Source organism: Balearica regulorum, chromosome 7 (assembly GCF_011004875.1).
Source record: "Balearica regulorum gibbericeps isolate bBalReg1 chromosome 7, bBalReg1.pri, whole genome shotgun sequence".
In the NCBI taxonomy this organism is placed as follows: domain Eukaryota; kingdom Metazoa; phylum Chordata; class Aves; order Gruiformes; family Gruidae; genus Balearica; species Balearica regulorum.
Window position 1 is genome coordinate 32,694,355 of NC_046190.1, and position 26,251 is coordinate 32,720,605.

At 38.0% G+C, this 26,251-nt stretch overlaps 2 protein-coding genes across 7 annotated transcripts in view; one reads left to right on the plus strand and one right to left on the minus strand.

The window, feature by feature from the left end:
- PHYHIPL (phytanoyl-CoA 2-hydroxylase interacting protein like) overlaps positions 1-19,482 on the plus strand; it is a 61,661-nt gene extending 42,179 nt beyond the window's left edge. For all 3 annotated transcript variants that reach the window (XM_075758796.1, XM_075758795.1, XM_075758794.1), the window contains 4 exons: positions 8,446-8,642; positions 13,637-13,811; positions 14,798-14,915; positions 18,420-19,482. In XM_075758796.1, the coding sequence (XP_075614911.1) occupies positions 8,446-8,642; positions 13,637-13,811; positions 14,798-14,915; positions 18,420-18,954 (1,025 nt within the window). In that variant the 3' untranslated portion in view covers positions 18,955-19,482. The remainder of the gene's footprint in view (positions 1-8,445; positions 8,643-13,636; positions 13,812-14,797; positions 14,916-18,419) is intronic.
- Positions 19,483-19,497: 15 nt separating this feature from the next.
- Positions 19,498-26,251, minus strand: part of FAM13C (family with sequence similarity 13 member C) — a 126,876-nt gene continuing 120,122 nt past the window's right edge. For 3 of the 4 annotated variants that reach the window (XM_075758789.1, XM_075758792.1, XM_075758791.1), the window contains 4 exons: positions 25,378-25,473; positions 23,822-24,021; positions 22,226-22,327; positions 19,498-21,454 (listed from right to left, as the gene is read on the minus strand). In XM_075758789.1, the coding sequence (XP_075614904.1) occupies positions 21,331-21,454; positions 22,226-22,327; positions 23,822-24,021; positions 25,378-25,473 (522 nt within the window). In that variant the 3' untranslated portion in view covers positions 19,498-21,330. The remainder of the gene's footprint in view (positions 21,455-22,225; positions 22,328-23,821; positions 24,022-25,377; positions 25,474-26,251) is intronic. The other variant, XM_075758793.1, reaches the window with a different exon arrangement.

Here is a 26,251-nt window from a genome sequence, read left to right on the forward strand (position 1 = left end):
GCTTAGTTAAATTTGAAGTATGCAGCTAATATATAATTTCATGGCACTTTCCTGTCATTTTTGATGGTTGTACAGAAAGAAGAATTCTCCCTCAAAAACTATTGAATTTTTGAGGAAATAAAATACCTCCCCAGTAAGTTGGAGAATTCAGTCTGAATTATAGTACTCAAATGTTGTCAGTCCATATCAGTTTTCTAGAATTACAAACCTTAATATTTTACATTTATAAAGCTGATATATAAACAATCAGTTGAAATATCAAGACAAGGAAAGGTAGAAATTTTTCCATTTCAGACGGTATAAAGATGTCTCTGTTCATTTTATGGGAGTAACTGTTTCTGAGTGAGTTGTTTTCAGTTGTTACTATCAATATCCAGTAAGAGGATTTCTTACATCATGGTACGTAGGTGCTCTTTTTGAAGTCCATCCCCTCTCATCAAATATTTCTGCTTTGAAAGGTCATAGCTAATGTCTGTCATTGTATTGAAAATGTTAACTTGACTAAAAGACTTTCTGTTTTCCCCAATGGATATATTTAAGATCTTAAAAAGGGGATTTTTAAAAAAAATGTCATTTGTATTATAAGATTTTTGTTTGACTTTTGATATGTTTATTAGATGTGCTGTTGGTAACTGTGTATAATGTAAACCTCATTTTTTGAGGTCCCAAAAATTGCTTTACCTTTACTGTTTATTCCTCTATGCCTCTCATCCTCATCTACATATCTTTTGATTTTCAGATATCTTCCCAGAATGTATTAAGGATCCAGTGTCAGCTTTTAATTTTGTGCTATGTGGGTGCAGTCTCACCTTGCTTATTTTCTGGCTCACAAACCTTGACACATTTCCCTTATCCCTAGGTTTTCATGGAGCTGACAGTGCAACACTTAGTGCACTATCTTCTGCATGACAGCAGCCCAGATAAACCCCAAACTATGTGAACCAATTACGTCAGGGTAGGGGAGAACATTGTGGTGACATAGAAGTGGCATGGCGACTGTTCCACTGGCTTTCCTCCCAGTTGCTAGTTGTAGGATATCACCAGGGCTTCCTTGTGCTTTTGGCATTCCCAGTTAGTTCAGTAGCTTCCAAGTTTCTTACCTGCAATAAAAAATTGCAGCAACCTAGAGGCTGCTTTGAGTTGCTTTAGCACAGCCAGCCACAGTCTTGATGAATGGAACAATTACCACTGAATCTAGGCTTTCCTTTTTGTAGCAAACTTTCAATCCTGGGCCACAAGTCAGTGTTAGAGATGGAGGTTTTTCAGGAACCTCACATTACGTAGGCTTAGTTTTCTTTATTGTCTGTATAGTCCCCCTAAAATATGTGTTTTGTATTACCTAGTTTTCCATCTTTTTGTTTTTCTTTATTTCTTTTTTTTTTTTTTTTTTCTCATCACAAAGCCATTTTTCATCATGTAAATGTCAAAAGATCTCATTTTTGGAAAGTGTCTTGAATTGTTTTTTCTTGCTGGTAGAGGTAAATTCAGAGAACAGCCAGTCTTCGGATAGAATTTGAGTAGGACCTGTTATTTACTTTGCTGTTCATCTACCAAGTTTTAAATGAGCCTTAAATGAGTGCCTTGACTTTAACAAGTACTGACATTTCTGTATTTTGAATTAAATTCTTTGTGAATTATTAGATTCCATGACTTTTAACACTATGTTTATTTGAAATCTCTAAATATATGCATGTCTTCTGGAAAATTAAATTGAGTGTTTGAACAGATGTTTTTTGCAAATTGTTGTGAAATCAAAGTTTAAGAAACTGCTGTCCTCAAGTATTTAGCTGTCACCTCCTCAGCTGAGAATGTGGTAGCTAGACTAGTGAGCTCTTAGGATGTTTCAGTGTAACTTAACAGCTGGAAAAGACAGGATTGTAACTGGAAATAGCCATTACTAACAAGCATTCCACTGTTTCTGTTGTGCTGTGTTCTGTTTTAAATCTAGACTATACTAAATGCAAAGAGTTTCATCCTCAGAAAAAGAAACTCCTTAATAACAACCATTTCAGATGCAAAGACAGGCATGAGATTTACAAAGTACAAACTGACAGCCTAAAATGCCTTAATGTTTTTTATGTATCCTTTAGGAACATGTTTTCAAAGTTCCATGGCAATGATGTTGGCAGCTTAGGAAAGCCATAATAGTGATTTTTGAATGCCTCCTCCAAAAGCATCAGAAATCTGTGTTTCCCACAACATGACTCTAAAGACACTGAAGATTTATCCCTGAGTACAAAGAAACTTGGAACCAGATGATTTGTCTTTGTCCATACAACTGGAGATTTTCTAGTGTGATGCCAGAAGAGGCAAATCTGTTTATACACATTGAGGGAGGTTCATAATGGGTTTAAAGGAAAATGTAAGTTACACTTCATTAAGCTGATGTAATTTGCATCTTGAGGGACAGAAGGACAAAGCCTTAGTAGGAAACAGAGTTGATGAGATTTTAAAGTAATGCAAGGAAAAACCATTTTATCACTTTCTTCTCTTTTCTGTTGGTTGTTCTCCTGGCATGTTTTGGCTCTGTGATACAAAGCACATTTACATCACTTCAGGGATATGTAACTTTCCACCACTACTTAGAACAGTTCTAAATTTGCTTGAGTGATGTTTTAGACAGACTCCCGCTTAATTCCACATTCTGTTTAGATTTTTTCCACATATAAAATAAGTATTTTTTGTCCAGACGTTGGACAAATACCTGAATTGGTTGAATCTAAACCCCATGAAGGGGAAATAGCAATCTGAAAAGTCTTCTTATATTACTTTGATGGTCATTCCCCCTAGTATCCAAGTCTAAATTACAGATAAATATTAATATTTTACAGTTATATTTTGTCATCTATGATTACTGAAGGGATACTTTCACGGCTCCAGCAGAGAAAAGGTTTTCATCTGGCCCTGCCTTCTTTTAATTTCTTTTTTTTAATTGACATCATTGCAGTTGAATGAGTATTTCATGAGTTTACTTCACACTGAGTACAAGCAATCACACTCATTATGGCTGTAATATTTGTAGTTTTTTCCCTGTTGATGGATAGCTAGTGTGTCACTGTATTCAGTCATTTGAAGGTTCTGGTTTTTGTGAATTTGTTTCTTGACTGCTGAATAATTTTTCATGCTTGCATAGTGCAGCAAGCTACATAGTTAATGCTGTGAAAGGTGGCATATTAGTGTTATGGATGGAGTTACAGGAAAGAGAGTGTGATTTGATTGCTGAATACAAATCGTATGAGTTCTGAATACTTAGAAGTTCTACTGCAGCATGTCTGGTATACAAACTTTGAGCATGAACCCGTCTTTTTAATGTTTCCAAATGATTAATTAAATTCAAACTATGGGCAATACACATGTACGTATAGGGATTTTATGTCTTCATTAAATGTATATCATACTGTTTCAGTTGGGTTTTTTGCATTGTTAATGCTTAATAGCAGGAATGTATTTGCCAAGGTAATATTAGAGTCAAAACTTCTATAAGCAAGGTCGCAGGAACCCAGAAATGTGTTATTGGTCTAGTTTCATAAAACTCACTTCTGTGAGCTGTAAGTATGCTTAGAGGGTGGATTACAAATTAGCCCCTTCAGGATTTCTTTTATGGATAACATAAACAGTTTGTCTGTGAAATGAAAAATCAGTAGGCACATAGTCCTTTGCCCTGCTGTGAAGTTCAGCATTTTTAGAACTAAGGAAAAAAAAATATCAAGTATTCTAAAATTATAAAAATTCAGTGATTGTGAACGCTCAGTAATTACCAATCAGAGGTTGTGTTAAGGTTCTTTTCCACCATACTTCCACTGCTGCAGATGTTATGGTTCAGCTTGTTTTGAGTGACGAGGCAAATTAAACAAAAAAAAATCTTTTTCCAAATCTTTTCAGTGTGGACTTATCAATTTCCAAGTCTTTTAATTTGTCTCCAGTAGTGACAGATGAAAGCCATGAATGTTCAATGGGAATTTTCTGCCTATTTTTCCCATTCAGTGATAATTTATGTAAGTAGAAGATATAATGAGGATACTAAATTAAGTGTGTCTATGTGTATATAAATAAAATTGGTTTGTTACCCATTTGCCAACATTTTGACTCAGCTGCAGCAGTGAGTATCATAACTGCTTTAAAATTGATTAGACAATTTAACTTGAAATTTAACTCTGGATATGGCAGAGAGAGATAAGCTTGTGAATAGGAGCGTAAACCATTAATCTTGCAGTTCTCTAGCTGATCTCAGTAAAGCTGGCGTGTTGTATTTATTCTTTGGCTTTGAAGAAATTTAAAGTCTTATGCTTCCAGTGTGACCTATGCACACATGAGTGGTCTTTGACTTCTTATTATATGGGTCAAGAATCACTGGGCCCTTTTGCCTGTTGTAAAAGTGAACTGTTTTTTTGTTAAAACAGAGGTGTTTCTGCAGCACACAGGGATGACATGCCTAGCTTTTTGGCAGGGGAGACCAGGTTTGTTTGACTACTAGCTCTTCTATAAGTTTCTGTCCAAAAGAGACCTGAAAGCAGCGTTTCTATCCAGTCCCGCAGTGGCTTCCAGTGTTGAAGCAACATGAATGTGCAAAATTAAATAGCCATTTTAATTGGAGGCTGATCTATTTTAATATGGTATGAAGCTGTTCAGAGCAACATTTCCTATGCTACTTTTGTTTTCAATTTTTGTCTGTATTGTGATGCTTCATCAAAGAAAGATGAGTTTAACCTCAATGAAGTGGCAAAGCAGCTAATACGAAAGCAGCCAGTCCTAAGGCCTTCTCCACCTATTTTCACATCCATAACAGTAGTAACTTCCTTTCAGCTGGAGTTTTGGAGTCCTTTAGGGCAAATATATGCTGGTTTTGAGTAAGTTCAGCTGCTATTTCTGCTTTTAATAGACATCCTATTTCCTGATATTGATCTATTCTTTAAATTGATCCTGGTATAAAGAAGAAGTGGCTTTAACTGGACATGCTTTCCAGTATGAAAACCAATTCGAAATATTCACCAAAGCATAAGTGGAATAAAGGCAAGGTACAAATGTGTTACCTTTTAAGTCAGTTATATCTGTTGGTTTTTGATCTCCATGACACCTGTATTTCACTTACCACACACTTGAAATCTCCGGTTTTAACTAGCAGGTAGGCTGCTAAGCAGTCTTTTGTAGCAGCTGGCATTTTTAAGTGGCTGATGATATTATCAGACCCTAGCTGAACCCCCACTTTAACAGCAGATAGTAGTATTTTCTTAAAAACTTGACTTCCAAGTTTAGCTCAAAGTTACCCTTCTGCTGTTGAAAATTCTGCCCGGTCTTACTATTTTGTCTTATAATTATATAACTGTATATTATAGTAGTTGTAATGCTTTTATAATATTGATAAACTCTAATGGAAATATTCTGCATAATGTAGTAGTTATAAGTGATGTACATACATTACCAGACTGGATAGGATATTCTTACTCTCCTCTATACTGTCATCTTCCTTTCTTTCTAGTTAATTATGGTACGGTCATGTCAAGCTCTGTATCTCACATTTTGATGTCATACTCCAGTACATTTCAGGACAGAATGCGGTCCTAACACTGAAAAACACTAGTTTTTGCAGGACTTGCATTCTGATTTAGAGCTTGTGCTTTACAAGAGAATGTTTCTTCAAAACTTCTTGGTGGCCTGAATGCTAGGGGGTCTGCTGTGGGCAAAGCTGGTCACCTGCATGTTTGGTTCCTAAAATCAGTCAAATCTAAGAGACCAAGAACATGCTTTTCATGCTCTGTCCTTTTTTACCTTGTTCCCATGCAATGGTACACCTATTGCTATTCAAAAGTCACCATATACCAATCATCACCATCCTTATTAATACTATGTATCATTATCAAATTCCTGTTATTGCCTGTCAACTCAATGGATTTTGACATTGAGGACTACACAAATATGTATCAAAATGTAAGTGTGCATTACAAATATCATAGATACTGTATATTCTAAATAGAAGGGAAACTGGAGTAGTGCTTGCTGGTGATGATTGTGAGGTGTTTTACTTGTTTCATATTCTGTTCATATTCTGTTTGTATTTCGAAATCTGTAAAATGATTTTTTCCACTTTCAAAGAGCTTTAAAGATTTCAGAGAAGTATTTATTTTGGATTTTGTTCCATTACAAAAGAAGGATAGCTTAGCATTTAGTAATGCAAGTGGTTTCTTTTTCTCAGATTTATATTAAAATGTTGCTAAAAATTGCCTGGAGATTTTCTGCTAGACATTTACTTAAACTATTTATTCACTTCCTAAGCAAAAAAATTAAAAGGGTGAGGAGTGCAGACATCTAAAGATATATGCCAGACATTAATTCCAAGAATTGTACAGAAAAAAATACCCATTTACAGAAGCACTTTTGCTCTTTGACTGTCATTGGTGTGCTCCAAAACCTTTTTTCCTCTCTGTTACTTTTTGTCAATGGTCATTACTGCTTTACACGTGTCTTCTGAAGCTTAAACTAGCTTGGCTGTTTGTAACATGGCTAAGGCCCATAGGGATAGCGTATAGAAGCTCACTTCTGAAGGAAAGAAGTTGCACATTAAAATATTGTGGATATATATGGCTTGGTTTTCCTGACTGCATGTCTCTTCAGGTCTTTATTCATTTGTTTAGTGTGCTGGGATCTGAGTCCATCCAGTTCTCCAGGTGGTCTGAGAACCTCAGCAGCATCAGTCCATCTTCTGCTTTAAACACAGAGCCTTGCTCCTGGAAAAGCTATCATATGTAGCCTTTTCAGTGTGTCTGGTAGAGCTTTCAGTCATTTTTTCAAATACAAAATGCTTACAAAAGAAAGCAATGTCATTTTCTCCCTGGCTTTCTGAAATGTCGTGTTGGAAAAAGAACTTACCATGTATTTCACATGAACAGAAAGCTTTCAGTAATGACTCGTATTTCTGAGTCTATTGCAGCCAGTGCAGCTGCCATCATTGTGGATGGCACAAATAGAGCAGGATTTTGAGCAAGACGATGCACCATCTGACTTTTATATTAGTTGAAAATGAAAAAAACCCCAACTAATAGGGTGTTTGAAGAATAGACAACCTGTTGGATGTAAATGCATCAAATGGAAGAAAAATAGAGAAGTCTTATTGTTGATTCTTGAAATCATCTGTAAAATTACTTTTTTCAGACTATTAGCTGAGTATCTATGGATTTTGTAGACTCTGTGACTGAATTTCACATATCCATGAGAAGAATTTTGAACAATCAGGCCAACCTTAATATTCCTGCATTGAGGTGTTGGTATAATTCTTTGACAGCGTTTGTTGAGAGGTTGAAATGTCCGTAAGGTTTTCCAAGTCAAATTTTTGTTATTATTACTGACTAGCCTAACCTTCTGTGTCCAGTTTTTTATCAGTTATGACAGAAGTGTAAATACTATCTTCTATAATTAGATGTGAATAAAACTAATTCTGACAATGTGCTGCCTCACATCTCTGCACGGGCTTCCTATCTTCTTCATTTGGACAGAATTTGGGAGTTTTCCTCTCTTTTTTACATTTGCCTTGTTTTTCTCCTTTGTTTCTATTCTTATCTATATTTGATTTTTTTATGCTGTTTCTTTACTCCTTCTCTTGCATCATCTCTATTTTTTATTTTTACTCATTTTTCTCATCTTTCTGCTTTTTTTTAATTCACTTTTGACTTATGTAGTGCAAGATCCCTAATGTTTCTGAGTTTTAATGCTTATGGAATGCTCTACAAGTTTGCCTTGAGAACTAAGGGAAGACCTAATTTTAGAACCTGTGATGCTTTTTGGAGTCAATGGTCATGTGTTCCTCTACCATATGCACTTAGAGAAATTAGAAAAACCCTCCAAAGAAAACTGCAGGGTCTCAACTGAGCAAATAGAGAGAATAAATACTGGAAAATGAAATTGGTTTGTATGTTCCTTTTACTGTGATTCAACACAATGATCTCTGTTACTTGTTTCATTGCGAAGGAAACAGTATTTTATATATGTGTATACATATGTGCATATACATACACCATCTATAAACCTTGAAGAGATTGGTTTTACTTTGTGCTTGAAAAATAGGTTTAGAATGAATATGATTTCTATTTGTATTTCTTTCACTGACAGGTATGGATAGGGCCACTATGTTAACTGTGGGTGTTGCTGGCATCTTAACATTGTAGCAGCAGATAGCTTCAGATGGAACTGGAACTGCACACTATTAGCCAGTCTGTGCAGCCTACTTACATGTTATTAATGCTTATTCACATGAGGAGTTTCATCCCTTTCTGATATTTCGCTGACATTGAGACTTGCATAATTGTACCTCATAGTTGCTTCTGAGTACCACCTATAAGACTTTGTGAAAGGCTGTTCAGAGATGTGATTGTATTGGAGCACAGAAAACAGGTTTCTAGTAGGTCTTTCTGACCTGATTCCAACTGAATGAATCATGCTTATTTTTTTATGCAGGGAATAAATCACAAGATAGTGGGATTGCAGAGATGGAGGAACTTCCAGTCCCACACAACATCAAAATAAGTAACATCACATGTGATTCCTTCAAGATTTGTTGGGACATGGATTCTAAATCCAAGGACCGCATTACTCATTACTTCATCGATCTCAACAAGAAAGAAAACAAGAATTCCAACAAATTTAAACATAAGGTAATTTTCATTTTAAAATCAAAGTGGAAATACTTGATTTTAAATAGGTGAATCTCAGTGTTTAATGCCAGACCATGGGAAACAGGTATTGGACATCCAGCAAAAGTGGGTTTTGATTAATCTGATTTTTTTTTCCTTTTTTTTTACTCTGAATACCTTCTCTGTCTCTAGCCTATGTGCGTGTACACACAAATACATTCATTTCATAGAAAACTGAACATTACCTTTATTGTTTTATTTGAAAACAATTTTGGAACCTGAACAATGTATTGTGAGACAGACATTTTTATTCCTGACTAGTTCTTAATCATTATTTAAACAATTTATGTATTCTGTGCCTGTCCTTGTTCAGTGACAGACTCACAAGAGCAACACATGTAATTTCAACAGAAGAGTCACAAATTCTAATGCACTTCTAGGAAGGCTTCCAGCAATTTTAGTTTGCAGCGTTCAGCACTGTGACCTGAATATTCATCTGGCCTCTTTCCTCAAGCCACCGATGCGGGAACATATTGAATACATTGCAGAATCTGTACTTATCAAATCCAGCAAAACTTCCTTTGGACTCAGAACAGTTGAAATACTGAGATGTCTAGAGAAACATGGAATGAGACAGAAGATTAAACACAATAATCTGCAATTTAAAAAAAAATGTTGGCAATATCTCTAAAAGATAAGGCACAAATAACCATCCAGACACATATGAGAACTCTAATTCTATCAACACCTAAATTACTCTTGTTTTATAAGCCAGTGGGATAACCAGGAAATATTTCCACCAATTTTTCTGAGTCTTTTTATTGTGAGAGTATTTTTCCTGTGACTTCTGTTAATAGCAGGTGTATAATTTTAATGTTTCCTTGCTTGACTTTTTTTTTTAATGTGGTTGGAAGTAACATATGTATTAAGTGTAATGAAAAATCATTTACTACTGCTTGAAATCAAGAATTTTACGTGTTTGGCCAAGGTGCTGCAGTTGCTACCAGCATGCAAAACACTACCAAATTTAATGTTATAACAGGCATTTATTATGACTCATTTTTAATGGCAATAGCAAATAAAGTAGGGTATATTTGGTTTTTTCTTATTGTTATTACTTTTGGAGTGACAGCTTTTGAATTTGAATTCCCATTTTATATGACAGGAATAGATATACCTTCTAATATAAATGCTTACTGGGATGGATTCTTTTTTAATTTCTTCCATTTTTTTTAATATACATGTTTTCTCATTCATGTGCAAACTGGTGTAAAGTTGTAAAATTTATTTTTGTAAAAGGTAGAGCCACCCTAGCAGATCAAACACTATATACACTTCAAAATCTAGATCACAGTGATGAGACTAGTGTTAAAATGGAGAGGGGGGAAAAGTATATTGGTAGTGTAATAAAGAAAAGACATTAGATTTATTTTGTTTTTCATAGCAATTCCCTAGCTTTTTACTGTGATGAAATTTTTCGTCAAAGGAGAGAGGTAATTGGTTTTGTAAGAACAGGAGACTAAAGTCTGTCAATTAAAATGATGAATAAGTTGGATGTTTTATCAGAATTAATTTAAAATTTCTTGGTATTAATTGTGTTAGTGACCTGGTAAAGCTTTTTCTGTGGGGTGTTGTGTTTTGGTTTGGTTTTTTTCCCGAGCCAGAATGATGGAAATCCAGACAACAGACAGGGTGGGCAAGAGAACTGCACAGACTGAATACTCTAACAGCTGTTTGTGCCAAAGCACATACGTGTTTGCTTTCATGCACCTTTAGTACTACGTAAATTATAACACGCTTTCTAGAATGAGCTTTTGTTGAGAAATTAAAAATTGCTCAAATTCAAAATTTGCCCTAACCCTAGTATGGCTAGGGACAAGCATCCTTCCTCCCTGTAACGAAGTTACACAAGTTTCACAGCTGGAGCTCAGCAGCAGACCTGCTGGGTAGGGAGCTGATAACCTGGCAGCTGCAGCATCAGGTACTCAATCCTCCCAGAATCTAGAGGGAACTGAATCAGCCCTCACCCATCCATTGGCTTTGTTGTTATACAACAAAGCTGTTGTATAAAGGCGAAGAATATCACTGCTACTTCTAGGAGCGCTTTTTAGAAAGAACAGAGTGTGCCCTACCACTTCGTTACAAAAAAGAGCATTGGGACTTACCCTCAGGAGTCATCTAGCAGTCAGACTATGGAAGGAGATGGGCATCTTCAGGGGAAAAAAATCATCCCTCCTTAGGGATGAGTAGGGTAAATCACTGTCTGCAAATGCCTGTCTCTCTCACAGGTGATAAACCCAGATGACCAGCTTAAACTATTTTCTAACTTGTAGAGAGTTAGTGTTAAGTCTCAGTTTGCTCACATGGCTGTGAGCAAGTGACTCGGCACATAAACAAAACCTGTTAGGTAGATGCTGTACCTCAGGAAAGGGGGCTGTTTGTTTCCTTGTGTACCCAGGAGAGCATACATCAATGATTCATCCTCTCAATACTTTTTCTGTTGGCAAATATATAAAGTACATCCAGCATATTTAGGGTGCGTATAGTTTTATTATTTATGACTATTGTCATCATATCTGTGAAAGAGGAGGTTTGTATTGGTAGTAGTATGTAAAAACTAGAATTATAATGAGACTTTATCTTTTTCTCAAAGCAATTTGCATGCCTCCCCTCTTTTTTAAGATATGGAAGTATGATATTACCATGTAATAGGAAATGAGGCTCAGATATTTAGCAAAACTAGGACTAGAACGTGGGTGTGCTGAGTTCCCACAATGTGTTCTATAAGCAGATCTGGCAAAGGGAAGGATAAGATGAAATGGAAGAAAGCTGCAAATTGAAAGCTGCTGCTTTGGCAATGAAAAGGGACGGCAAAGTAGGGATCTTTTCCCAAAAAGGAGAGAGGTAGTGTGACTCGTATACCTTGCTGCTTAGTTACTCAGTGCTTCCAGGTTGTTCTTGGAAATTACTGCTGTCTAGGTACCTTTAGAGTTGTCTGGTGGGTGCTGGTGGTGGAGCAGCCATCTGCCACTCCAGAATCCTGGCTGTCCTTGAGCTGGCATGTAACCTCCTTTGCACTTCTTCGGGGGCTCAGCCAGCAATGAGAGCTGAGCAGAAAAGAGACAAAAGGAAGAAATAGAGAAGAATCCCCAGAGAAATTGCATTTTTTCCTGAGGTCAGTATAGCAACCTTAAAAAAAAAAAAAAAAGGTCTTTGCTTAGAAAAAGAACAACAGACTAGAGTTATGAAAAACATCATATCTGCCCCTCCTCCCCAGCTGTGCAAGAGATAAAACCCTCTGTTTAATGTGGTTTTAGGTAGTCTGCCCCTTTTTAGTACAGTTAGAAGAGTTTCCTGATACACAGCTGGAAGGTAAGGCTTTGATGCAGGGGGGCAACGAGGCTGTTTCATGTTACATGAAAACTGACAAAATTAATGGGGCAAAACCCACCACTGGGTTGTGGGCACAGAGACCTGACCCAGGTGGAGGCAGTTTTTACCATGCCAAAGAAAAGACGACAGGAAGACTAATGATTGTAGCTGTAGCAGCTGCTGACTGCATTAGCAGTAGCAAATTCAGTCCAGTGGGATGTCTCTGCAATGTATTTCCAGGGTGGTAGCTTTAAATGGCATTTGGGGTTTCTTTTATTTTTCCTTGTAATTTTTCTCTATCTATTATATATTATTTATTTCAGAGAACGTGACTGAATACTTCACAGAGGAAGTTTTCTCCCAACTGTTATTTGATTTAAATGAGAATTAGCAAAAAAGACATGACAACAAAATCTTACCCTTGATTATCTGTCAATCGCATTTCAGTTCTTGTAATATTACAAGCTACTAATTTTTCAGTTTCTTAATGCAGAAACTGAAGAATGACAGAAAAACAATAAAAGAAAGATATTTTTCCATGATAGAAGATAAGAAAAAAAACCCAAAACACCTTTCAGGGCTTGCTTACAGATCATGAGCAGAAAATGTCTCTTTTCTATTTCTTTTTTCCTTAAGGGACTACTGTGCTAGTATTTATAGGTGGGTGACTGTGGACTGGTGTATATATAAGTGGACAGCTATAGATGTTATCTAAAATGCCCACTTTTCACATGGCAGCCATCTTATTATTCTGTGATTAGTGATATATATAGTCAGTATTAAATACCGCTCTCACTCTATCACAGCTCCTTGGGTACACCATGTGGAGAATTATTCAACTCCACTGTGAGTCTTTTCACTCACAGTTCTAGCATAAACTGTCCAGTTCTTTTTTTTTTTTTCTCTTCCTCTTGACGGTCTGTGCTGTAGCCTTTGGTACTGTAGAAATTAGGGATTTCAATAACAAGCAGCTATTCTTCTTTGTTGCGCTGTGGTGTGATACACTGGAAGAGCAAAACAGTATCTGAAATGGTGGGGGGGTTGGAAGCAAGAGGTACAATAACAGGCACAAACTATCCAGCTGTATGTTTGGCTTGTTCTGGCTCTTCCTGTACATAAGAGTGTTTTGATAGATGTAAAACACAGTTACTCTGCAAGGTGTTGAAGTTTCATTTGGAAGATATCAACAGCAATGCAAGTGGATTGATTGATGGCAGGAGGAATTTTGTTTGGTTGCACTGACTGAAAGAAAACAAAGGCAATGAGAGCACAAGCTCTTAAATTAAGATATCCTGGTGCTCAGTAGCATGTCTTTCTCTGTTTACATACTTAAGCATAAATGCCCTAGTCTGAATTACATGTTTGGGCTATATATAATAGTATCAGTCTATGGTCACTTGGAACAAATAGTAAACACATACATGCAAACTATCACCCGTAGGTCTTAGAGCAGACCTTAGACCATTGTCCTTGGCCACACTGTTAACTTGGCTGCACCAATGGGCTGTGAGAAGTAACTACGGTTTACACAGAAGAGCCAGGGATTGGGGATTACATTGCAAAAACAACAATGGAAGGGGGTGGTGGATTGGTTTGTTTGCACTGCTGACTTGTGTGTTGTTTTGTCTTTTTGTTTCCAACAGGATGTACCCACTAAGTTGGTGGCCAAAGCTGTTCCTTTGCCTATGACAGTTCGCGGGCACTGGTTCCTGAGCCCAAGAACAGAATACACGGTAGCAGTGCAGACAGCATCGAAGCAAGTTGATGGTGATTATGTTGTTTCTGAGTGGAGTGAAATCATCGAGTTTTGCACAGCAGGTAATATTGTCGGGGAAGTGGGCATCACAGAATGTATACAATTAACGCTAGCTTTGCTGCCTCAGTGGGTTAGCCATCTACCAGTGCTAACTAGGCTGGAAGACTTATAATAGTCACACCCGGAAACTGGAATTCTAGCTTTAGGCTTTGTATGTCCTTGGGTTTGGCGCATTGAGGGGCAGCTGGACTACCCCTTTGTTCCACAATAACTCAGCTACCCCCAAGTGCCATGCCTGGCACCCCTGCTTGTCCCAGGCTAAGAAAGGAGACTGGTGAACCGAAGTGGAGCAGGGCCACTTGTGCCTGTTGATGGCTACTAGCACCTGCAGAGAACAATCAAAGTGGCAGCTCCGTAACAGACAGCTTGCTTAAGATACTCTGCTGCTCTCTTTGCATGCTGCAAAACCCAAGCATCACCAACACTGTGTCGCAAGGATCAGTTTAGTCTGTCATTGATTTATAAGTATCTTCCTTTGGATGTTCATTACCTAGTGCCAATGTGCCTGCCTGTGGGAAAGCTGAGCGCTGAAGCGAGCTCTCTATGAATCCCATGAAGGCTGAGATGCCATTCAGGCTGGGTCCTAAGGAAGCTTTTTTAGTTATGCGAATTGTTATTGGCTCACAACCGGGTATATAGTAGCAAACAGTTTGTCAAATGACATAAGCTAGAGGGGCAGTTCTCAGCTCCTCTGCAGTCCCAAATACAAGGAAACCAGCTCTAACACAGGAAATTTTGAGCTCGAAGTTGGTGTAGGCTTACAGAGTATTCATGAGGAGAATCAAACATGCATGTTCCTGCCATTTGTCTGTTGCCACCTTTGGAAACTGGTGCTAGGCTATATATATTTTCTGTATAGCTGCTGCATGATGTGCAGTATGTTACCGAGGCTCTGTTCCCAATTTTAAGTCTGTGCATCTGTGTAGCTTTTGGAGAGTATTGTGTTTTTTCCTGCCCCCCATACTAGCAGATTGTCTTTTCTTTCCAGATTATTCAAAAGTTCACCTAACACAGCTATTGGAAAAAGCTGAAGTGATTGCAGGCCGTATGCTTAAACTGTCTGTCTTTTATCGGAATCAGCACAAAGAATACTTTGATTATACCAGGTAAGAAAGTAAACATATACAAAATTGGCAAATTAAGGGAGTAATCAAAATAAGTAAATGGAGGCAGCTGTGCTAAAGCTAGAGCAGAATGTCTGTATGCTTTACTGCCAGTTCAGAAGAAGAGAAAAAAATAAAATATAACTAGTATCTTCTACCTTGCTTAACTCAGCACTTCCATTAGTGAATAAAAGTTTGTGTTTTGAAGCAGAAACTGAAGCACTCACAGGGTCTCCAGCCTGATTAAAGTGTCTGTTGTCATAACGTAGTGTTTAGTAGCCAAATACTTCTATTGTACTAGAAATTCAGTGAGGTGTCTAATAGTAGGAGTGCACAACTGTATGCATAGGCATTTGCCTGCATATAAGAGTTCCATCTCAAGTATTTGCTCTCCACGTACAGCCACCCCATTTCTATGCCCAAATGCAGTAATAGGGGTTCTGCAATCCGAATGTTAATTGACAGATTGTGTGGGGAGAGAGAGGGGATGATGTTTAGACAATTTTACAACACTGCACTGCAGTTGGAATGAATAAATGGGGTAGCTGGAGGTAGGTCCCTTATTCCTTTTGGAGACCCAGTGTGCCTTCACACGTGCAACCAGAAGCGTCATTACAATAGAAAAAAAGATGTTTTAATAGAAGGAGTCAAAGCTCAGGAGCAGCCACCACGCAGAGGTAACCTTCCACAGTTGGAAGAACATGGATGAGAGGTAAGCAGTGTGTTGACATCTTTTTTTTCAGTACCGTCTCAGAAGAGTGACAGCACTGACTGAGCTTCTTTAATATGCAATGAGAGACGGGGCTGCTGCTGTGCCACAGAATTCAGGTTTTATGCGGGTGTCACACTAGTACCTGTTTAGAACTGAGAGGTTTTTAAAACTGGTGAAGAAAAAAAATACTTGAGGGAATCTAACTCCAAAGAGCAGACTCCACCACCCTTGGAAATGTTCTCACCTTGTAGTCAGAAGTATCTGCTGGACTGCAGGAGTGTCTTGTATGTTCTAGAGCATGGGGTTTGCTCTTCCCCTTCCATGTTTTGGAAAAATTATTTTATTGCACATAGTGACAAAGCTGCAAAACTCAATGGAGGTAGAGAATGAATTGCAGTTGTTGAGGCTCCTTGAGGACCTTGTAAATCTCTGCTGCCATCCTGGGCCAGGTAACACAGAAGGGAAATGCCTGTGGTGGTTCTGATTCTCATATAGTTTTGTTTTCAGCTACAATAATCATAGCGCACCTGCCTCTGTGTTCATAGAGCTTTGAAAATTGCCGCGAAGGCGTATTTATAGCTGTGAGTTTGGCCTTGTTCTGCCAAATGTGACTCTGATTGATTACACTGTATCTCTTCCCCTCCCTCCTGTTAAGGTCTTTCTTGGTTTGATACAAATAGGATCTAGTTTGTTTTCCCTCTTGTTAGAGAGCCAAAAAGCTGTGTTTTAACAGGTCAGTGTGAAGCTGGAATACCTGTAACTGTCTGATGGTTGCCTTTTCTGATCAGAAATGTACTGATATGGTCACAAGGGCTAGTCCTTCCACAATGCACCCTTCTGAATGTTATGCTAAAATCCCTAACCGCATGCTTCCTTTTAGGAAATCTTCTTTGTCATACCATGCCTACCAATGGCTTTTGTGGTGTTGTAACTAACTAGTAGATAAGCTTGGAAAAGCTTATAGAGTAGCTTTAGTAGCATTGGCAAACAAGCAACCATCACAGTGCTAAAGCAGCAACCCCTAAATGTAGCGTTTGAAGTGTGAGCTTGTAAGTAGCGTTCCTGTCACTCTGCTGCTTACCTCAGCTGGGAGCACCATAATGCAGCTCAGATCCCTGGGAAGAGTGACCTATAATTAGCCTAATTGGCCACTGGATGTCAGTATCTTGCCACAGAAATGGAACTGCAAGAAGCCTGACTTTTTAGGTTGCAGAGGCAGTGGTTATTCAAGCTGATTTTTTTTCTCCCTAGTAATGGCTTCAGTCATAAAATACCAGTTGTGTCTGTACACACACACCCCCCCCAGCCCTATCAATGTCTTGTGAAACAGGGGTTGAGAAAATAACTATGTAGAATTTTAATGGCCCGGGAAACTTTTGAAATTTATCTTAGAGTCAAATTAAGACATGCTGCTGAGGAGATTAGAAATAATGAAAAAAAAAAAAAAAATCACAGTTGGAGATATTACTGAGTTGATTTAGATACGTTTTGTACATTTACACTGAATTTGTTTGCTTTGACTGCTACCTCCCACTTTAACCAGGGGAAACCTTCTCTCATGCAGAACCATTTTACCTGGAGCTGTTCAAGTTAAAAGCAGAGAGAGAACAGACTTTCTTGGCTAGTTTCCCCTCTCAAAAAAAAAAAAAAAAAAAAAAAAAAAGAGGGAGATGTAAGACTCTCCAGCCCCACAGCCTCATGCGTTTTTAATCTGTCAATGTGTATAAAGGCATTTTCTAAGGATGCCTAGTAAATCTGGTGTTTTGCAGGACTTACAAAAGGGGATGTTTCCCTTTCTGGTATCACATGGTTGCAGGTGCAGAGAGCGCCAAAGCTGTCACTGCAGCACTTCCAGGGAGCTGTGGGGCACAAGTTCTGGGGAATGTCCTGCGGGACGTTAAATCTCAGGTGCTAAGGAGGATTAGATGGGGTGTTTGGGACTGACTGTTCTCCTAAATTTAGCAGCCTAATGCTGCTGAGTGCAATTTGGGATTTAGAGTTTTAAAAATTTACTTGTTACATCGAACGCTTCTTTTCACCGTAACCAAATTGAGCTCAGCTTGCAAAAAAAAAAAAAAAAAAAAAGTGAGTCTTGTACATTTTTTCCCCTTAGGACTAGTGACTGCAGAAGCTGGATACCAACCAAAGTGGAAACTAACCAAATTCCCTCATGCTCTGTGCTCAGCTCTGCTCTGACTGAAGTCAGCAGTAGACAAATTAGACCTGAAATTATCATTTGGGGGGGGGGGGGGGGGGAATAACTATGGCAGACAGTACATTCCTTCCTATAAGCTCTTTGGAAAACATCATTCAGAAATAACTTTCACTGGCAGTTTTCTACATGAAATATATACTGCCTATGCTAAAAATACGCATTAACAGTATATCCAGCATATTGAGACTGACTTGCAATTTTTAATATGTGATTAAACTGAAGTGTGAGCATTGTTAGAATTGTAATGGAAGGCTGAACAAATCAGCTAATTACAGATATTGGTGATTTGGGGGCTTTTTTGTTTGTGCTATTCTTTGCCTACATATAATAAGCACAGGGCTCACAGAGAAGCCAGACAGGAAAAGCAGATTTTACCCTTGAGCAGGAGTTATTCTAGCTCTCTCTGAGTGTGGCGTCGCTTGATTTTCTTGGTCCTAAGTTCATGACACTAACCACAGTTCTCAGTTTAACGGTTTTCCTTTGTGTCCCTTCAGTCCTGTTACCAAACAGCATGACGTCCTAACTTTCCACTTCTTTCTGTAGCATGTGTTGCAAAATAAACGATACCGTTCATTTGTAGAGAGCATCATGGGAATGCTATGCAGCCCTCTGTTAAGGATAACAGTGGCAGCCATGGCTCTCCGATCAGCGGGAAGCTGGAAGGCATCTTCTTTAGCTGCAACACTGAGTTTAACACTGGGAAGCCACCCCAAGATTCACCTTATGGAAGATACAGGTTTGAGATTGCAGCTGAAAAACTCTTCAACCCAAACACTAACTTGTACTTTGGAGACTTCTACTGCATGTACACAGCCTACCACTACGTCATTCTCGTTATGGCCCCCGTTGGATCACCAGGAGATGAATTCTGCAAGCAGCGCCTTCCTCAACTAAATATAAAAGATAATAAATTTCTGACCTGTGATGAAGAAGACGGTGTCATGGTTTACCATCATGCCCAGGATGTTATTTTGGAAGTAATTTACACTGATCCTGTGGATCTCTCCCTTGGCACAGTTGCAGAAATTACTGGTCACCAACTAATGAGCTTGTCTACTGCAAATGCAAAGAAGGATCCCAGCTGCAAGACCTGCAATATCAGTGTTGGACGTTAAGACTTCCCTCGTTACTTAGGAGCCTTCAAACCTCTATTGCCCATTTTCATAGTCAGACATTTTTTGTCAGAAGCATGCACATGCCGCTGTCACCAAAAGCAAACATGAGTCTTCAAAATCTCCAATAGCGTTTTTAGTATTTCTTCTCTCCCTCTTTCCCTTCTGTTCCCCTGATGCTTTAAATGATTAGAAGTCCTGGATTTCTTTCTGGCAACCATTTATACCTAGATGCTGCAAAAATTGTTTTCTGTTTCTTGCCAAACATAACAAAATCCTATATAAACTGCTTTAGCAAAATAAAAATAACGGCTTATAAATGGTGTTTAAATATGCATTCATTTTAACTACTGAACAAATACTGAGATAACTCCAAACAGCATGAAAGGTTGTAATTGCAGCATGATTTCAATTCAGAGCCTAGAAATGTCAGCACTTCCAATGTGTTGTTTGACAGTGTTATTTATGTTATTTATATTAGCTAACTGAAAACAGAAACTGTGTCTCGACATAATAAATATAATAGAAAAATATTTTATTTGTACTGTTGTATAAAATATTATACAATCATATAGAATATATAGATTACATTTTAATATCAATTGTATACATATGTCATGAAATCATTTTCCCTTATCAAAGATGTAGTTTGTAAACTTCAAATAGCTCTGTATCTGTTCCTGTTGCTCTAGATGACTTTAATTAAAACAGATTTACGAAGGAGACCATTTCTGATTCATAAAAGTTAAGTTACAAATCATTAAGTCAGTACACTGAAACAACAAACCTCTGAGAAATAAAAAAATCCTTTTTTAGTGTTCATACTTTTTCCTCCAAACTACTTGAAAATGGGTACATCTTCAAAATCATGCTGAGCCATTACATACAATATAAATACAAACATGGTTGGTACATAATAGGCTTTATAAAATGAAAATCTTCTTACCAAGATAGAAAACAGGGTGCTTATTCTATGTGGTCAATACAAAATGACAGTTAAAGCAAAACACTAAACATGATTCAACTTATTCAAGCCCATTTTTTTTATTTTATTTTAGTCTTCCTTCCTTTATATCTGGGCTAGGTATTTCCCAGAATCCCTGCCTTTCATTTCTAGTACAAAACCCTCTGATAATCCTTCTGTTAATAGTCCACTTTTCACACAAATGATCTATCACAAGTAGTGAAAAAAATCTCCTTAATATTACAAAGTGTGATACTCTGAAAGTTAAGAAAGATGCATAATTCCAATGGAAAAATATCTTTTTTATAATCTTATTTTTAGTAAACAAGAAGTCTAGCGTTCCTCATCAGATAACTGTGACAACTCAATTATATACCATGTACTTTATCTATCCAAAATATCTTAGCATAATGTAATAATCTAGTCTTGTTTTAATATATGTATGTGGCAATTTATAACACAAGAAATACTTTGACATTTTACAAAGTGCATGCGTCTAAACGAGCTTTGGTAGTTAGAAAAGCAAATGTTATAGCATCAGGCAAAATAAAGTGCAAAGTTTAATACAGAAATAAAATTAGCATGTAGTTGATCTATTTACTGAATTTTAAGTACCGTGAGCCAGGTCCTGTGAACCATAGTGAAAAGGAGAGCAGCCAGTACATTTGTTTTATCTCTTCCCAGTAAACTGTATCTATCTACTTCATTTTTGCCAAACACTTTCTCTTATTTCTAAAAACCTAATAGTTCCATTTGGCAGTCATGCTCTGTCCTTTTTTTTTTTTTTTTTTTTTGCATAGGCAGCATCCCTTTGCTCTACTCCCAGAATTTTAGACCAAATCCTGGCACTGGTTCTTTGCGTGCACCTTTGAAACTACTGGAATTGAATGGCAACACTGTCTTGAAAGACAGAGTACATTCATGAGTTTTTCCTTCATTTGTTTTAAGCTCGTGTTTCTTTTGCTCCAGTGAATCAGCACACTGAGAACCAACATTAATAGTTAATTATAGCGCATGTTCATTCTGGAAAGAAATATGTGGTACATTATCATGTACAAAGATGTACTTAAAACCTGGAGAGCATTTCCTCACACTTTTTAAAACTAAGAGCAGGTCAAACTGAGGATCTACAATACTTCACTGTCCTTTTAATTTCTAACATTCTCACAGTGCACTTCAAGGCTTTTTCAAAAGGAAAAAAATATATACTATAGTCCACTCACCCGTGCTTAATATTCTTGCATATTGCTGTCCTCTCTCATCTCAGCTAGTATAATTGGTAAAGTGCATCAAAAATCTCAGTGTATCAAATAATTGTGCAGCAGCCCAAGACCTGTAAAATTACTTCCTCTTTTTCATTACTTGTTTGTTTGGGTTTTTTTGCTAGAGAACAATATCACGGCATTGCATTTGCTTCAAATCGTTTTGGAAATATCATGCTTACTGATGAGAACCTCCAAGAGCCTGATTTTGGCTTTCATGTGCTTGTATTCGGAGTATTCCTCGGCCATTGGCACCCGATCTTCTTTTTGAGGACTCCTATGAAAAGCAAATAAAAGTGCCATCACTTTTATGAGTAAGAGGAGAAACAGCCTTTAAAATTAATTCTGCAACAACTAATGAGGATTGGGTTGGATTTTTTTTTTTCCTAACTGTAGGTGGCTAAAGATAATTTGGCAGGCCCAAAAAGCTCTAATAGCCAGAAATGAAACAACAGTATTTAAAACACTAAATTTTCATACACCAGGTAATTTTCTTTCTTGTCAGCTATGCAAGCATAACTACATTCTCAAATATGTGAAGAAGTTATTGCGCAGTGCTTTGACAACTGTTACCAGAATACTACATGCCCATATCCTCCGTGGTTTTCAGCAAACAAGTTTGCTAAATGAAGGGAGAAGGATAAACGAAGAGTGAAAATTAGCCACTGTTTATCTATGGGTGAAAGAAACAGTGGTTTCTGGCTTTAAATCTGGCCCAACTGCCAAATGTGATCCCTGCAGGCTGAGATCCCCAGAAAGACTCTTCAGCAGGAAAGATCCTGTGCTGAGCAGGGGTTTATACCCCTTGCAGGCATGTCCTGAAGATCCCCAAATCCAGACTGTCCTCAGGGATGCCATGTCCTGGAGGAACTAACCAGGGAGATGGACATCTCCACAGAGACCAGACACCTCCATGGTATCTTCCAGTCCCCAGCTGCAGTTTGTATGGCCTGCTCACCTAAAGGTACCCACCCTAGCAGAAACAAACACATCTGCATAGGAACCCAAAGGGGAGGAGGAAGGCTTTTTTGTTGAGGTGGTTATTTACCTTCCTGTTTGTTTATAGAATTGGTCCTCAAACTCCCTCAGAGCTTTGCGAAGCCTTTTCTTATCTGCTCTTGTTTCTCTGAGATGTTCAAGCAGAACAGGCCTGTAGAAGAGAGACAAGAACATGAAACCCCCACGTGGCTTTGGGTAATAAGCAGCCTGCTGCTGTGGGCTACAGCAGGCACTCAGTGCCTTGAGACATTCCACCACATTCCTCCAGCTATGGCTATAACTGATTGCACCATCATCACACGCAATAAACAGTTGTGCTCCTTCCCTTTTACTAGTATTCTCACCTTTCTAAGTGAAGGCAGAGACTCTATGGACAACATGAGAGGAAAAGGATTGAGTCTTGTTGTGGTCTTAATTCTGTGTGGCATTAATGGTGTTGACAAGGCTCAGCATCTCACAGGTAATGCGTTGCATTTCTGTAACTGAATAAAGTTAGTATCCAAACCCTACTCCTAAAAGCAAACATCACTGTGATGCAGTGGAAATGCTAGTGGTACCCAGAATCAGCATTTTTGGAAGCCATGTTTTAGCTGGTATTTGGAGAATAAGGTTTTTAAGTAGAGAAAGACTTCTGTTATGATATGTGCAGCTGTTTGGGTTGGTTGTTTGTTTGGGTGTTTTTTTTTTTTTTTTCTTCATAGTAACACAATGCACAGAAATATCTTCACAGCATCCATGAGCAAACTATTGCATACATAGACAAGACATTTTTATTTACTCTCAAATTTGGTAGAGCCTAGTCAACTCCATTTCTACATCTAAGAGTGCCCAATCAAAACACAAGAAAAAGATACCATCCCATAAGCTATGAGAACACATCTGTTCCTGGGAGGCATATTCCCCAACAAGTGGGTAACAAGTGGGTGAGTGCTAACAGCCCATGTGCATCTTGAGCTTTGTTTTCTCATGCAACCTGAAATTCTTAGGAAGGAGGGTGGTGGTTATGTTTCCTGGGCATCCAGACTCTGATGACTATTCTTACACAAGGAAGAAATTCATTTTAGATGCATTCAGTGGCCTCCATGTGACCATGTATTGCGTGATCCTTCACTCAGCTCTCCTGTCGCTGTCTGCATGCCTCATGTCTCTGGCGTTTTTACATCACTCATACAGCCAATCCCAGTATGTACACACAGGAGCCAACTATCTGCTTGGCCAAACTGTACTTTGTTTTATCACTGCTTTGTAAGAACTTCTTAAGCAGTTAGATATCTAAGTTAGATATCTAAAAATTTTTGCAGCAATTATAGGTAGGGCTGCATATCTTTACTATGCCATTATGCCATCTCTGCCCCTCTGTATATGTAGTTATTTCTCCTATCTGCCTACATTCCTTTGCCTTTTTCTTCAGGGACGTGGCATAAAGATGTTTGAATAAATAGCTCAGACCACAGGTATGCTGTCCAAACAACAACTATCCTCTGCCTCTTTTCTCCCATAAGACAACATTGTCTCACTTCTGTGGTACAGAATATGCCCATGAATAATTATGGATCGTGGTTCATTTACAAAAATCTACATGAAATATTTTAAAATATTCAGGGGAGGGGGGAAAAAAAAAAAGACAAAAAAAGACAGAACTTACATTGTTGCCTCATGTAAATTGGACATTGACAAAGCTGTTTGCCTGAAAACTTTCTTTTCATCCAGCGGTGAAACATATGCAGGCTCACTCTCCTCCTGAGAGTAACACAGGTGCTCATCCACAGGGAGGCAGGATATTGGCCCAGATGATACCTCATGGCTGCTCTGAGGATGGTCTTCATCTGAGTCTTCCTCCTCCTGCTTGTAAAATGTAGCATTATTAAATTACAATTTTTGTTTACATTACAATAGTAACAATTAATAGGATGACAACATAAAGAATTAGGATTTAACTTCCTGGATGTATTCATTGAACTAGATTACATGTATTGAAAGCTTTACCCAGGTCTATCTGAGATCTTGTTTGTGAGAGGCCTTGTGGGGCCCACTGAGGTACCATGTATTGTCCACCATGACTAAACAGGACAGAAGTTGACCCCGCTTCTGAATATCTCCAGCCAGCAATTTATTTCTGTTTACTCAAAAAAATCTTTGTAAGTTGCAAAGATTTAAAGAAGACTGTATTTATGTAAGCAGTGCAGTCTTGCAGGAACTTGTACTCCTCTTATATACCATCTACTGTTTGTATTATGTCCAGAAATTCTGACTGTAATAAGAGTTGGAGGTAGAGATTCCACAGTTCTATAGCTGCAAATGTTAACTACAAAAATAGAGTGATGTCGCTGTCTTCCTCATGTTCCTTCACCCTCAGAAGAAAAGTTGAGCTTTTGAAACTAAGCCTTAAACATAGAAACTCCATGGAGCAAAGCTCCTAAGTAGCAGCACAAGGAAACTGCGGTTAAATTTTTAAATAAAATATCCATGTGCATGTGTAAAAAGATCTACATGGGCTGTTGTTTTTTTTTTTTTCCCCCAAAGAAATCTAAAGCTCCACTGTTATCTAACACGACAATAATTCATAATTTGTAAAATCAACCCAGCCCCAATTACTATTAGGTTAATTTTTTTGACAGAGCCGTGCTAATTAACTTCCAAATAGCCAGATTCCACTCCTCTACTCACAGTGAGACCAGGACTGTTACATTACATTGATGATATATTATTAATTAAAGTACTACAAATGATATGGATGTGATACATGACTGATAAAAGCATTGCCAACAAAATATAGAATATCGATACAGTGACATTATAGTGCCTCCATGGAAAGAGATGATAGGTTTCAATCTGTGTTGCATATGTTAGCCATAATAGAAAACTAATGCCAGCCTTTGATCTCTTACCCAGTCATTTGAAGTGATTGCCTCAGAAACTGCCACCACACGTCACAACCTCTGGCATGCTTAGAAGTTCAATTTTACAAAGCATTTTCTCTATTTGAAATATCAACACCCTGTATTATCATAGAGTCATAGAATGGTTTGGGTTGGAAGGGACCTTAAAGACCATCTAGTTCCAACTCCTCTGCCATGGGCAGGGACACAGTCTCTTCAAATAACACTAGTTCTGTTGCTGCCAAACTGACATACAGGTTCAAGTCAAATACAGCATTTAGTATGTTTTCTTGACAATGGATATGAATTCTTTGAAACTTACAATTGTTGTGATCAAAGATGGAGTTGCGAGAAGTTTCTTGATAATTCTGTATCTGTCATAAAGGGGTTTTATGATACTCTTTTCTTGCTTAGTTACCTAAAGAGAAATCATAACAAAATATACTCCTCCAAAATTAAAAATAATAAATAAATAAATTTCTCATTTGCTCCTGTAAATTTGAGAAAGGTATTAGAAGACTATGACCTGATGTGTATTTTGCTTCCATAAATATTCTGTGGGAACTCCAGTTTAATCCATACAACTTCTAAAAAAGGAAAATGACAATCTATTTGCTAATGGAAAATATCCAATGCGGATGCCTCACTTCCTTGAGCCACACCACCCATGCAGATAGTAAACTATTCTTTGTCACTTTCTGAAGATGCTAATAGAGTTGTAAGAGTTAATATGCTGCTACTGTGCATTGCATTGATATTGCACTTAACTGCAACAACAGCAACAGGCTGGCTACAGTAACGTGACAGTCTGCCTGGGCCAATTACACTCAGCGGCCCCGTGGGACCGGAGCGCACTGAGAATACAGCTTTACAGCCCTGTGAAAAACCGCCAAAGTTTTTTGCATACTAGGCTAAATTTCTGATTATTTTCCTAGAACCCCAGTACACTCCATTCAAATTAACCTTTTGATAATGCTATGGTGTGGTATGTGTTCAATGACAAAGCACGTCACGGGTTGCTAGTTCAAACATCTAAAGTAGGGAATCTTGAGGGTTCAGCAGTCAACGTTCAAGTATTGTGAAAATGCATTTTCTGCACCAGGACACGTCTTTGCTAGCAGAGGGACACCTGTTTTGTCGGCTAATGTCACCAGAGTAGCTCCACTCGGGCAGTCGCCAATTTGTCTTCCCCAAGT